Genomic DNA, 14,665 nt, shown 5'->3' with positions numbered 1-14,665 from the left:
AACGCGTTATACAATCAACGCGTTACAAAATGAACGCGTGATGGGGTGGGCGGCGGCGGTGTTCCGTTCTTGTTTAATGAGTGATGGGGGTGGTATAACGGACCACCCCGTGTTGTCTAAGACCTGTACTATGGCATCTTTGTAGCATCTACCAGAAGGAGTTACTTTTAATTTCTTCCAAAACAGATAAAGGCAAGACAAACTTTCTGTTGAAAACCGTCTCGTTGTGGCTGATCCAAAGACTCTAGATTGTCAGCATGAAAATGGCATAAACTATCTTCTTTTTCGAATCTGTGTCCAAATTTAGCCCATGATTAAGAATTGAAACCACAGACGAGAATGCACCCAATAAAGCAACATTCAGCCATCTACAAACCATCCACCACACCGATTTCGCGAAGTGGCACTTGACAAGAAGGTGGTCAGCGTTTTCGTTCATTATGCCACACATCGGGCATGGCCATCACGTTACGCCAAGGCCATAGTCGCAGAAATTTTACCGGTTGTGGTGCTCCATACAAAACAATTCACCTTCGACACCACAATATACTCCAAATGAACTAATTTAGAATCCCCCCGAGTCGCTACTTTCCTATGGCTCTTGCCTAACCTGCTTAACCAAGAAGTCTACCATCCGATCAACAGACCTCCACCTCCAAGCATCACTTTCTTCCTTCATGGGCCTGCTGAGACAGAACATAATACAGGTCATTCCACTCAAACAATAATGTGCCTTCTTGTAGTCTTTAGAAACTTCAACCAATGAGACGACACTAACAAAGTTACAAAACACATGATTATTAGCACTCCCATTCATGAGTTGCCAAATCTTGACGCAATCACAACTTGTATATAAAACAATCGTGTTTAGTTACAAAATATAATGTCAATTTCTCTTTTAATTTTTTAAATTTGGCATAATGTAGCAACCATTATAAGTTATAACAGAAAAACATAATTTAAAGAAAATTACAAAATAAACGGGTCAACCTGAACCCAAGATTCAACGAAACCCGTTTGGCCTAGGGATGAGCATATATATGGTACCTGGTACCGGTACCGAATTTCCCATACCGATTTTTTTGGTACCGAATCGGACCCACTTTTTGGCGTTTTCGGTACCAGTATTTTACCGAATTTTACCCTTAAAATACGGGTACCATACCGTACCGAACATTTTCGTTACCGGTAATTTCGTTACCGGGAAATTCGATGCTGGTACCGAGCTCATCCCTAGTTTAGACCGAACCCAAACTCGCAACTTCCGTGTTAGGTTTGTCATGTGTTCCATTTCAGCGAGTTATTTGATTTTTCAACGATGCTCGCTAAAATAGGTTGACCACACTGCATGGCAAGAAGCAAGAATTTCAAAAGTACGGTTTGGCACTTTATTACTATCCTTTTCTAGTTCGATATCATCACTCAGCCCACCAACTCCAGAAAGCTCCTGGAGATTAAACCACAAATTAAGCATCAACGGAGACCAAACTTGTAACTACACCAGAACCTGAAATAAAGTATATACTTAACAAAGTATATACTACTTTCAGAATAACTCAAGCATGATACAAAACATTTATGCAAATACGAAAGTAATAAGATGAAATAACAGAAGTACATGCTTTACAATTCAAATGTGCTATACAACTAAAGAACAGGTCTTGGATAGGTATTTCCTACGAGAATTTCCATCACACAACATATATATGCAAACGCCCCCTGGAAAATTATAAAGGGGATCATTTCGATCCATTTAGCTTGAAACAGTCATTTTGGGTTACTTTATCTCCAACATGTCAACTGTTAAAATTCTATAACTTAGCTAAAAGTAAAGTGTGTCAAACAGGTAGAAAGTCACCCAAAGTGTATTCAAAGGTTTAAAACCTTCGCTTCCCAAAAAATAGATTACTGTTAATAGTGTATAGTTTATATTTGTATTGTAAACTTTACTAATTTATAAAATAATAAATGGACAAAGAAGTGTTGTGTTGGCGGGTCGACCAAACTGACCAGACCCATTTTATTATAACCGGCATAAGAGATTAATAGTTTTGACCCTTTACCCCCCCCCCCCATCTTGTCACCTCTGGTAAATTTAGAAATATATCTTGGAACATCGGAGGTATTACAAACTTCATTGATTTTGAAAGTTTACAAGAGATATTCACATTTGTAAAAAAATAAAAATCTTGAAAGACATGCTTACTTCCGATAAGGACTCAAAATTCTCCCCAGTTGAAAGCCATAGATATATGCTAGGAGGACCCAAATACCCTACTTCTGCTTTTCCCTTTCAAATTTTTGAAGGAAGTCCCTTCCCATGATTAAAACCATACATGCATGCATAAGTTAGTAGTTGTTTATGGCAACGGAAGTAAAATAAATACCACTACTAAAATATGAAAAAAAAACAAACACATTGAAAGAGAGAACAACCTTCCATTAGGGGTAGGCTCCTTTGTGAGGGTAGCCTCATCCAAAATAGCAGTCCTTGCATCATGAATAAATTATTAAATAAACTAAAAAAGGAAAACAAAAAGAAATGTGGGTGAATCAAGACACTTATTGACCCATTAACTATGCGTACATTTTTTCCAACGGAAATGAATTGTGCTACATATGGACACATAAATCATTAACAAATTGAAAATTAAATTTTTGTTAGTACTGACTGATGGTCTTGGATATTAATCATTAATTTAATAATAATTAAAAAAACTTGAAAGATAAGTTTTGATATACCTTTAGTTGTGATGCAACATAATCTTCCTGATTAGCTTGGCCAGAATCGAGGACCCGTTGGTGATTTTGTACCCAAAACCGTAAATGGATTATGAGTTGTCATCCATGTGTATTGATTGAAAGGTAATCCGTTAACCTGCTCCAAAAGTACACAATTCAAACCGCAAAAATGAACAAATAACATAAAACTGATAATGATAAGGGCTGAAAGGTGGAATATGAACACATATACGCCGCGTGTTCCCCCTCGCCGGAGAAGTACCACACCACAAGCCAATTCTGTATAGTTTTTCTATCGTATTACATGAATTAATATAGAAATAACACGTCATAAAAGCTAATGTCACGAATCCGATCACAAAACTATTTGATTTCAAGGGCAGGATCTTCCCAAATGGAGGTTACACTATTTGGGAATAATAGAATATATATAAACCTTTCATGTTCCTAAATCACAAAATTTTATGATTAAATCCAAACCTTTGTTTAAATACTTGAATTTAGCTTTAACCTTCCATGCTTCATTAATTTCCACCTATAAAATTCAATTATCCAATTTACACAACGTAGAAGAAACTAAACATGAACATAGAGAATGGGATTTGAGAACGCACCAGAAGACCTGTAAATAACAAAACTTTTATTTGTGAGAGAAAGTAATTGGGTTTTGCAACTAAAGAAAACACGAAAATGAGTAGAGCAAATCAATAAAAATAACCATAGAGAAGTTCTACAAACCGTCTGTATACAATGACAGTCCAATTTAATTAGCCACATCCAAAACTGAAATTAAACCTAGTGGAACAAAATCAAAAGTTCAGAAATCTAGAACCGCAATAGTAGAACAAAATCGTTCCAAAAACAAAATTAAACCTAGTTTGTGCCTGCTTTGAACTTTGTTTATGCTTCGAACAAAAGTAAAAGTTCTACAAAATTAAACCTGGTTTATGCAGAAGTTCAAAATTGAATCTGTGAGCGTTTAGAGTGTTGATGGAGTTTCACCGGTTAAGAGATAAATGGGCGAGAGGACTCGAGGAGCCGATAAAGAAAAACAAAAGAACCTGGGAGGGGACGTTTCATTCCTATTCAACTGCAGCGATGGTGTGGAGAAAGGAAATGGGAGATCAATTGCGATTCTAACTGCAGGCGACAATGGTATCGTCGAAAGGTTTGTGCACATGGTGGTCTGGTGGGTATTCAGACGAGAGAGAAAGTATTAGATGATGCAATATAAGCTAGATTCAAGAGATCGAAAAATGTTTTCTAGTTAGATTGTTATTATTATTATTATGTTATTTTAATATAAGTTTAGAGGCGTTAGGACTCCAACCGCTTAGGTATATATGTAATATTATGTCATACATTAAGTTTCACCAATTCTTATTCAAGAACATATTCATATTTTCTCTCGAACCCTAATATTCAAAAACATATTACAGATTCAATAAAGTGGTATCAGAGCCACAACGAATCCATTTTTTTTACAGGTCGCACTTAACAAAGAAGATTTACAGTCATAATCTCAATCCTAAACAAATTCTAGTATGGCGACGGCGAATGGAAGTTTTCAAACACAAATTCCAAAACTACAGGGGCAAAATTATTATCACTGGCACATTCAAATGAAGGTATTATTGGAATCGCAAGATCTGTGGATGATTGTTGAAGAAAGTTATAATGATCTTCCAATCCAAGCGTCGGAGAATGATAGAAATATTCATAAAGAAAAGGTAAAAATGGATAAGAAGGCGTTGCATATTATCTTTCAAGCGGTTAGTGAAGTCGTTTTTGAAAGAATTGCAACATGCAGAACATCAAAAGAAGCATGGGATGTGTTACACAAAGCATACAAAGGAGAACATAAAGTGAAAAAGGTAAAACTTCAAACCCTAAGATGTGAATTCGATGCTTTAAGAATGAAGGAAAACGAAACAATAGAAGAGTATATGAACAGAATTATGATTATAGTAAATCAATTACGTATGAATGAAGAAAATATCACAGAACAACGGGTAGTAGAGAAGATTCTTAGAAGTTTAATACGGAAATACGAAGCGGTTGTAGTTGCAATAGAAGAATCAAAAGATCTGACCACAATTTCAACAGAGGAATTACTTGGCATATTACAATCGCACGAATTAAGGTTAAAGCAATATGATGACAATCCGATGGAACAAGCATTTCAAATGCAAAGCAATAATGGAGATCGGTTAAGACAAATAGATATGAATATACCGGTAGAGGACGAGGTAGAGGAAGAGGAATATCATATGTTCAGGTTCGATGTTATAACTGTCAGAAATTAGGACATATGGCAAGATTTTGCCAGCGAAAAGATGAAAGTGATAGAAATGGAAATGCCTTGTTACACGAAGAAGAAACTGAAGAAAAGGATTACGATACGATGTTCATGATATTCAACGTAGAAGAAGTAACAAAAGATGATTGTTGGTATTTAGACAGCAGGTGCAGCAACCACATGACAGGGAACAAGAACCTGTTCATCACACTAAACGAATCAGAACGAAGGGAAGTAAGAATCGGTGATAATAAACGATTAGAAGTGTTAGGATGCGGTGATGTTTCAATCAAAGTGAAGGGTATAGAAAAGAAAGTTCCAAAGGTGTTTTATGTAGAAGGATTAAAACACAATCTCTTAAGTGTGGGGCAATTAGTTAAGAAAGGATATGAAGTGAATTTTGCAAATCAAGAGTGCATGATCAAAGACTCTACTGGTGCATGTATGGTTTGATCAAGATGACAGGAAACAAGTTGTTTCCACTCAATCTCAATCATGATATAATACCTCGGGTGTGCAACATAATGAAACAAGATGTATGTGTTCTGTGGCACAGAAGATATGGACATTTAAACTTCGATACATTGCATAACATGGGAACTTATGAAGTGGTGACAGGCTTACCAAAGATTCCTAAGTCAACTACAGGCATCTGCGAGGGCTGTTTGTTTGGAAAAGATGCAAGGAAATCGTTTCCAAAACAGGCAACGTAGCAAGCAGAAAAACCACTTCAACTAATCCACTCGGACATATGTGGACCGATGAGAACACTGTCAATTGGAGGGTGTAAATACTTTATTACATTTATAGATGATCACACAAGGAAGACATGGGTTTATTTTCTGAAACTGAAGTCGGATGCATTAAACTTCTTTAAAGTTTTTAAAGCTTTTGCAGAAAATCAAGCCGGTTATAAAATTAAAAGCATTCGAACAGACAGAGGAGGAGAATACTGTGGTCACGAGTTTCAAAACTATTTGAAAGAAAATGGGATTCATCATCAACTCACAACGAGTTACACTCCACAACAAAACGGGGTAGCCGAAAGAAAGAATAGGACACTCATGGAGCTAAGTAGAAGCATGTTAAGAATGAAGAACTTGCCTCACTCATATTGGGCAGAGGCTGTAGCATGTGCAACATGTCTGATAAACAGAGCTATTACCAAAAGTATACCGAACATCACCCCACAAGAAGCATGGAGTGGGAGAAAACCAAGTGTTGGACACTTGAAAGTGTTTGGATGTGTGGCCTATGTTCATATTCCAAAACAACAAGGTGGAAAATTGGATGATAAAGTAGAAAAGGTAATATTCATCGGTTATAGTGAGAATAGCAAAGCTTACAAGCTATATAACCCGATAACGGGTAAAACAATTATTAGTAGAGATGTGGTGTTTGACAAAGAACAAGAGTGGAATGAATGCACTTCTCGAAAGGAAATCTCATGCATTTATCTGAATGATTCGGAAGAAGAAACTCAACAACCAGATGCTACCGAACAAGATGTGAATGAGGATTCAGCAGAAAATAATCAAAACGAAACTCCCTCAAGTGATGAAGAGAATGACAATACAGGCAATCAACATGAAAATGCATAATCATCTTCATCCTCCGAGAATGAAGAGTTGAGGACACGAAAGATTACAGAAGTTTATCAAAATACTCAACCTCTTACCGATACTCAGGTTGAGGAACTGTATGAAAGAGGACAAAATATGCAGAATAATGTTGCAGATTTTGTTCTTTATGCTGATGCTGATCCAATGACATACAACGAAGTGTTTAAAGATGTAAAATGGAGGGAAGCCATGGATAAAGAGATGCAATCTATACTGAAGAATGGGACTTGGGATCTGGTAGATCCTCCTAAAAGTCAAAAACCCATTGATGTGAAATGGATATATAAAACCAAGTACGATGAAAATGGGAATGTTAGTAAGTATAAGGCTTGACTCGTCGCTAAAGGATACAACCAAAAATATGGGGTTGATTATCAAGATGTGTTTGCTCCTGTAATAAGATTCGACACAATCAGACTTGTCTTAGCACTGGTAGCACAAAACGGATGGCATTTACATCAGATGGATGTAAAGACGGCTTTCTTGAATGGAAACTTAAAAGAAGAAGTGTACACCGAACAGCCGGAAGGTTATGTTAAAAAAAGGAGAAGAAAGAAAGGTATGCTATCTAAAAAAGGCACTCTACAGGTTGAAGCAAGCTCCGAGGGCTTGGTATAGTCAGATAGATGAATACTTTAGATCTTACGGGTTCAAGAAATGCATATATGAACATACCCTATTTACTAAGATCACAAAACATTCTCGAATAATAGTATGTTTATATGTGGATGATATCATATTAGCAAGTGATTCTCTGGCCATGATTGAGCAACTGAAGGAATCCATGCAACGTGAGTTCGAAATGACGGACCTGGGTAATCTTCATTATTTCTTGGGCATGGAGGTCAAGTATGATAATGGAAATATTATGCTTTCACAGCAAAAATATGCAAAGAATCTATTAGCAAAGTTCAAAATGGAAAATTGTCATGAAATTTCAACTCCAATGGAGTACGGCCTCAAACTATCCAAAGAAGATTTCGAAGATGAAGTGGACCAAAACATCTACCGAAGTTTAGTTGGGTGTCTTATGTATCTAACCAACACCAGGCCAGATATTTTATTCGTTGTCAACAAAATTAGTCAATTTATGGAGAGACCAAAAAGAAGTCATTGGGAGGCAGGAAAAAGAATACTAAGATACATCAAAGGAACGACGAATCATGGAATTATATACTCAAAAGGGAGTAAGGGAAAGTTAGTTGGTTACAGCGACAATGACTATGCAGGCAGTATAGATGACAACAAGAGCACATCCGGATATGTTTTCCACCTTGGATCAGGAGCAGTAGCTTGGTAGTCAAAGAAACAAAAGGTGGTGGCACTATCTTCAACCGAAGCAGAATACATTGCTCTATCACAAGCTGGATGTCAGGCACTGTGGTTAAAAGGAATTCTCAATGAGCTTAAAATTAATACAGAATGTCCACCAACAATTCTGTGTGATAATAAATCAACTATAAGTTTGGCCAAGGATCCAGTTTATCACGGAAAAAGCAAACACATAAGAATCAAGTATCATTTTATTCGAGAACTGATCAAGAATGATGAAGTGGAAGTTAGATTCTACACAACCAAGGAGCAAGCAGCAGACATACTCACCAAAGCACTGCAGTTAAAGGACTTCAAATGCCTTAAAGACGCTCTATATGTTGCCACAATCTAGCTTAAGGGAGGGAATATTAGATGATGCAATATAAGCTAGATTCAAGAGATCGAATAATGTTTTCTAGTTAGATTATTATTATTATTATTATTATTATTATTATTATTATTATTACTATTATTATTATGTTATTTTAGTATAAGTTTAGAGGCGGTTAAGACTCCAACCGGTTGGGTATATATGTAATATTATGTCATACATTAAGTTTCACCAATTCTTATTCAAGAACATATTCATATTTTCTCTCTCTCGAACCCTAATATTCAAACACAGATTACAGATTCAATAGAAAGATGATTGAAACATGTGTGCGAGTGATTTTTTTTTTATAGAAATAAAGAATAAGGGGTCCAGGCAACTGCTGTAAGGAGCGGTTAGGGTACGTGAGGAGTAAAATAAGGGTCCATGTAAGGTAGCTGCTGCAAATTTTTAAGCCAATAATCCTAAACTATTATCATTTGCCAAAATTTGAACCTACAACCTCACCTTAAAAGGCATGTGTAGTTAGCTATGACTTTTTAATACTAGTTGGCATAGTAGTATCCGTAATTGACTTCAAGTATAGATCTTGATTTGATATATCAAGATCATGAAGTTTGGGACACACCATTGTATCCTTTGTGGAAATTTGATGGAGTATGAAACAAAGTTCAAACAAAATGAGAATATATACAAAAAATCATAAAAATAGATGCACATATTTATGTTACATACGACCACCTCTTGGTCTCTTATTTATAACATTAAAGATCGACGGCTTTTGCTTCTTTGCTTTAACACCAAAAATAAACGATCTTAACGGTATTCCTGGGCGAGACGTCGGTGATGGAACCGAAGTTTGTTGGTAAGATTTCTGATTATCCGAAAGACCAAACTCTTCTTCTAACTTCCTCAACGTCTTCTTTATTTCAAGGTGTAGAGCCCTAACATGATCCATCGCGGCTTCAAGTTCTTCGTTGACCCGGTTGTTTTCTTGCTCCATGTTCAAGATTTCACCTTGAAATTTTGCTGCTTGATGTGTACTGAACTTTATTTCATCCTCTAACATGCCTTCCTTCAATGCCATTGTTATTTCTTCTTGGATGTTTGATAAAGATGTGCATCTCATGTGTAGTTCGTCTTTTAAGGTTTCTGCTTGTTCTAGCCATAATGTGAGTTCACTTTGGATCTCTTTAAGGTGTTTGTAGAGCGGTCTGATATCGGATCTTAGATCGGTTGTGAACATGGATTGGGTGGTTTTGTCGTCGGATGGTTTAACTTCGGTGTCTCTGGATTTAACTTTTGTTATTTCTTGTTGTAGATCTTCTACTTCTGTTTTGAACTTTTGTACCTGGTGGAATTGAGTGCTGAATCTTAGCCAAAAATCGAGGTTTTCGTCGAGTATAATGTCAATGTCGGTTCGGAACTTCTCTTCGATCTCAGAAACGGGCTCAGAGTCATCGATTGAGATGGTGATTTCTTCGTATTCTTTGTCTTCTGATGATATGTAATCTTGTTTCACTTCTTGCCAGTTTTCTGTATCTTGGAGTTGGTTAAGCTTTTGTTTTAGCATTTGGATCTCATTGTCTCTTTTCACTATGCATGTTTTTAATTCTCGTACTTGTACTATGAGTTCAAAGAGGGTTCCTAGTTTTTTCTTCTCTTCATCACTCAATTTCTTCTTGGTTTCCTTGTAGTTTTTCAAGTTGGCAGTATATCGTTTCAACGGATTCCTTTGAGGTTTGTCACCGGTTTCATTTATATGTTCTTGTTTATTATCTTCGGCTTCGGTTCTAGTATTCGTGTTGGTCACATTCGCCTCACCTTTTCTAACATCTTCATCATTTTTAACATCCTTTTTCCTTGCATATGTATTCTCCGCCGATTCATCATGGTCACCGTTGTCATTGTTGTTATCATTGCTATTGTTTTTGCCATTGTTGTTATTGTTATTGTCATTGTCTTTGTCTTTGTCATTGTCATTCTCATTAGTGTAAGTGTCTTTGTCTATGTGGTTGTGGTCACTTTCACTGTAAGTGTCTTTTTCTCTATCTTTGTTTATGTGGTTGTCGTTTGTATTCTCCTCATCAACATTGTTCATGCATGGGATTTCCTTCTCTTCAACAACAACACCTTCATCCGAATTCATCATTCGTTCTTCCGAATCACCGCAAAACACATCAACAACGCCTTCTATGGTCTTTAAACATTCTTCTTCGGAGGCAGGAGAGTCCATCTCAACCTCCTCATCTGGCTGCACATCATGAAGCTTCTCAGACAGATGATCAATACTACAATTTGCTTCCATGAAATACACTTTTAGATTGTGATTTTGCTTCTCAACTTCCTTCTCCAATTCCTCTAATCCATGCAACTTCTTATCCAAGTCCTTTAACTTTCTACGCATGCGAGCCCCATCCGCCATGGAAGCCTTATCACCTTCCAAAATTTGAATTTGTGTTTGAAATTCACTGGTCTGATTTCTCAAATTCTCTATATATGCAGTTTGAGATGAAACCTTACTCTCTAAACTAATAACTTTATTCGAAACCTTGTCTATAGAATTCGCCAATTCAGAAACCGTTAATTGTTTCTTCGATAATTCCTCTAAGCTTTCCTTAATCTTTGTCATATCATCATTCTCATCATCTTGATTCATGATTTGTGACTCCCCTTCGCCGTCTTTATCAGATTCGTTAACTTGGTCCAAAGGAAACTTACGCTTCAATGCCTTGATTTTCTGTTTTGCATTGGTAATCTTCTCATGTTCGGACATGGCAGCTTGGTATGAATTATCTCGTTTTTCTATTAACTTTTCGAGTGTCTCTTTGCATGATTTTAATGCAGCTTGTGCCATTACAGTTCTAGCATCACCATCTTCAATAACTTTCCCAACTTTAAACTCATCTTGTAATCTACAAACCCTTTGTTGCATTGTGTTTATCTTGCTATCAATTTCCCAATACTTCGAAAGCCCGTTCTCATACGTGCTTTTTGTAAACTCTTTCATCGTTTGCATAGCGAGAATCTCCTTTTGAATCTTGTCAATTTCTTCAATGGCTTGTTCTTTACTCAAACCGGATTTGGGGACAACACGGCTCGGATTATCTTCCTTGAATTCTTTTGTTAGTTGCATTTTCTTTGATGCATTGCTAATGAGACCCTTTAAATTTTTCTTAGGAAGTTGTGGGACTTTGGGAATGTTTGCTGCATTTGGAGCTTGAATTTGTGAAGGCATGTTTTTGGGTATTTTTGGAGAACTGTCCTCATCATCAAAATCATCATATGACACTTGATCTGGGAAGATTGATGCAATGGTGGTGTTGGCCTTCTGCAAGTTTCTTGACAGTTTATCGTAACGCTCGGCTAATGCTCTATATGCGCGAAAAGTTTCCTCTATGAAACATATTAGATCCGGGCGGTGCCGGTAGTACATTTCTGCCCTCTTTCCAAATGAATCACCATCTTTTTGAACAATGTTTAAAGCGTAATGAACCTTATCTTCCATATCTACATGTACATCAGAAAAAATGCAAATGACAAGAGGCACTTTTTGGAACATGAAAGGTAATATAAATAAATATGTCACACTTTCTATGGAGATCTAAAAATTTGAAGTTTTGTGATTTAACAGATCGAATTGGATTGTTAAAGGCAAATATGATGCAAATTCTATATTTTTTTAGCCGGAAAATTCGATTAATGAAAATAAAAACGTGTTTGTAATCAATCTAACAAAAAGAGAAAAGTTATTCAGCTCGGTACCACAAGATCAAAGAATTTAGTTTCAGTTAAGAATATCAACCATGGTACCATCAAAATATTTATGTAGTTATGATGGTTGGTTTTCTTAACATTTTCCCACAAAGTAATATGAAAGAAACTTCATACCTAAAAGGCTTTGCTCGAGCCATTTAGATTGCTTGGTTCGAATATGGCTAGCCCACCACCACGAAAACGCGTTGCTAGCCGCCCTTTGTAACATCTTTAATGTCTAGAAGATATTCTTCTCTTTCACCTTCCTTTCGCTACTCTTACGAATCCTAACAAACATGTAAGCTCTTTCCTTGTGGAACACGCGGTGTATTGTATCAATCGAAAGAAAATGAGATCATGAGGATGTTTTGTTGCGTTGATTCCTAAAAGATGAGGTAAACACTACGAACTATTTGTATCATGCAAAAAAAATGTGATCGATGGACTATATGGTGAGTGCCTAGCTTTCTACGAATAGAAAGGAAATTAGAGGAAGAGAAGTTCGGGTTTGAGACTTGTTTGGGTCGAAGGAATCCGGGAACATTGAAAGCGATTATTGTGAATGGGCATTTCGTAGACTAAATGAAAGTGATATATGGGTATGAGGTTGAGAGATAGTATAGGTGCCTGAATAAGTGCAATACCTTTCACCTAATATTGCATTGGGTATAAATTTTATTTCTCTAGTTTACGTAGTACGTTCTAATTTATAACCAGTTGTTTGTTGATACAAATTGTATCTATCAAGAGTAAGAATGTTTTTTTTTTTTTTTTTGGTCTTCACTACATAAATGAGTGCTTATAACAGACTGACAATATTGTCATTTGTCTGTAATTATTAACGATTATTATTGACGATTTATCTGTATTTAAGCGTAAGATTTTATCTAAGATTCCTTCCAAGATTTTTCACTTCTTTGTCGGTGAATGGCCCATTTGCAACGAGAATTTCCATGGGTAATCATTCGCTAATTTGAGAATAAGCCCAACTAGAGTTCACTCTCCATTGCAAAGTTATAAATGGGAAGTAAAAAAAAATCGTTCATTTTTGTTCATTATCCATAGAGTTATGTGTACAAATGGTTCCTTGGGTTTGGCCAATTTGGTAGATCCATCCAAAAAAGATTTTTTTTTTCTTACCCTATATCACTGAAACCGGTTAATCTCTTAACATCTCATAGTTTAGATAGATAGTTAGTTATATAATTAGAAATAATATTAAGTGGCGGTTATGAAGTTGAAGGACCAAAGTTGACAAAGTGGAAGTTAGAAACTTCCCTCAATAACCGAATAGGTGTGTCTCTACACACACACCCATTCCCAATCGACACCAAGGAAAGGAACAAAGGACGCGACTGTTGGGATAAACGGACAAGATTCAACATGCCTCTTCAAGATCAAATCTTAACCACACATCCAAGAGACGTACCCTTTCACGAAGAGACACGTCTATTCACTCGTACCCGTAGGAAACTATAAATAAGGATAGTTAGATTCATTTATACTTGTTCATTACATTCGAAATCAATTGTATATACTCTCAATTCGATATTGTATACATTCGGTTATTATCAAGTTATTCAAGTTGTTGTTATTCAAGTTATTCACGCTCATTAGAGATCAAGATCCAAGTTCGGGCCAACAAATTGGTATCAGAGCATCAGGCTCTAAGCGTGGGAATCGCAAGGCATCGCAGGGAATTCGCGATCAGGTTTCAATTTCGTTTAAATTCGCAAAAGTTTCATTTCAGAATTTTATTTTCGGTTCTAGGAAACTCGGTTGAACCGAACGGTTAGGAATCTAGGGTTCGTTTGTTTTGATTCCGGGGTTATAGTGCGAATTAGATTGATTTGGTTGTTTTGATTATTACACGATTCGGGTAATCGGGGTTGTTGAGATATATTGAAACCAAAAGGAAAGTTTAGTAAAAGTGAAGATTATTCGACAAGAAGAAATGTCAGGAGCAACCGGGCAAAATCCGATAAATGGAAATTCTCTTTCCCAGTTTCAGTGTCCGATTCTGAAACCAACAAACTATACGGTTTGGGCTATTCGTATCAAGACGATTCTTGAAGCGAATGGTTTGTGGGAAACGATTGAACCGGCAGAAAATGCAACGGTAGACACCAAGAAAGATAAGTCTGCCATTGCATATCTGTTTCAAGCAATACCAGAAGACGTTGTATTGCAAGTTGCAAGTTGTAAAACTGCAAAGGAGATTTGGGATAATCTAAAGATTAGACATGTTGGCGTAGATCGGGTACAAAAGGCGCGTATGCACACGCTAATGTCAGAATTTGAAATGTTGCAAATGAGGGATGACGACACTATTGATTCGTTTACCGCAAAGATTAATAGTATCGTTACCCGAGCAACAGAAGTAGGAACGACAATGAGTCAATCGACTCTAGTACGCAAACTCTTAAATGGCGTACCGGATAGGTTTACTCAAATCGTTGCCTCTATGGAACAATACTCCGATATAGAAACCATGACGCTACAAGAAGCAGTCGGAAGACTAAAGACGTATGAAGAACGTCTCAAGTTAAAGAAAGGAAATCAAGGAGAAAGCCAAGATAGGCTTATGTTCACACATCAGGA

General features: G+C 36.6%; 1 protein-coding gene across 1 annotated transcript; it reads right to left on the bottom strand.

Moving 5' to 3' along the window:
• Positions 1-9,035: 9,035 nt before the first annotated feature.
• On the bottom strand, positions 9,036-11,816 carry LOC110876380 (kinase-interacting protein 1). Its single transcript, XM_022124552.2, has one exon. The coding sequence runs from the start codon at positions 11,814-11,816 to the stop codon at positions 9,036-9,038; it is 2,781 nt and encodes a 926-aa protein (XP_021980244.2).
• Positions 11,817-14,665: the final 2,849 nt, after the last annotated feature.

This window comes from Helianthus annuus, chromosome 9 (genome assembly GCF_002127325.2).
Source record: "Helianthus annuus cultivar XRQ/B chromosome 9, HanXRQr2.0-SUNRISE, whole genome shotgun sequence".
NCBI lineage: Eukaryota > Viridiplantae > Streptophyta > Magnoliopsida > Asterales > Asteraceae > Helianthus > Helianthus annuus.
Note: the sequence above shows the minus strand (reverse complement) of the source record. Positions and strands in the feature narration are given on the sequence as shown.

Coding starts and splice junctions, on each gene's coding strand:
- LOC110876380 (XM_022124552.2), bottom strand. CDS start 11,816: ATGGAAGATAAGGTTCATTACGCTTTAAACATTGTTCAAAAAGATGGT.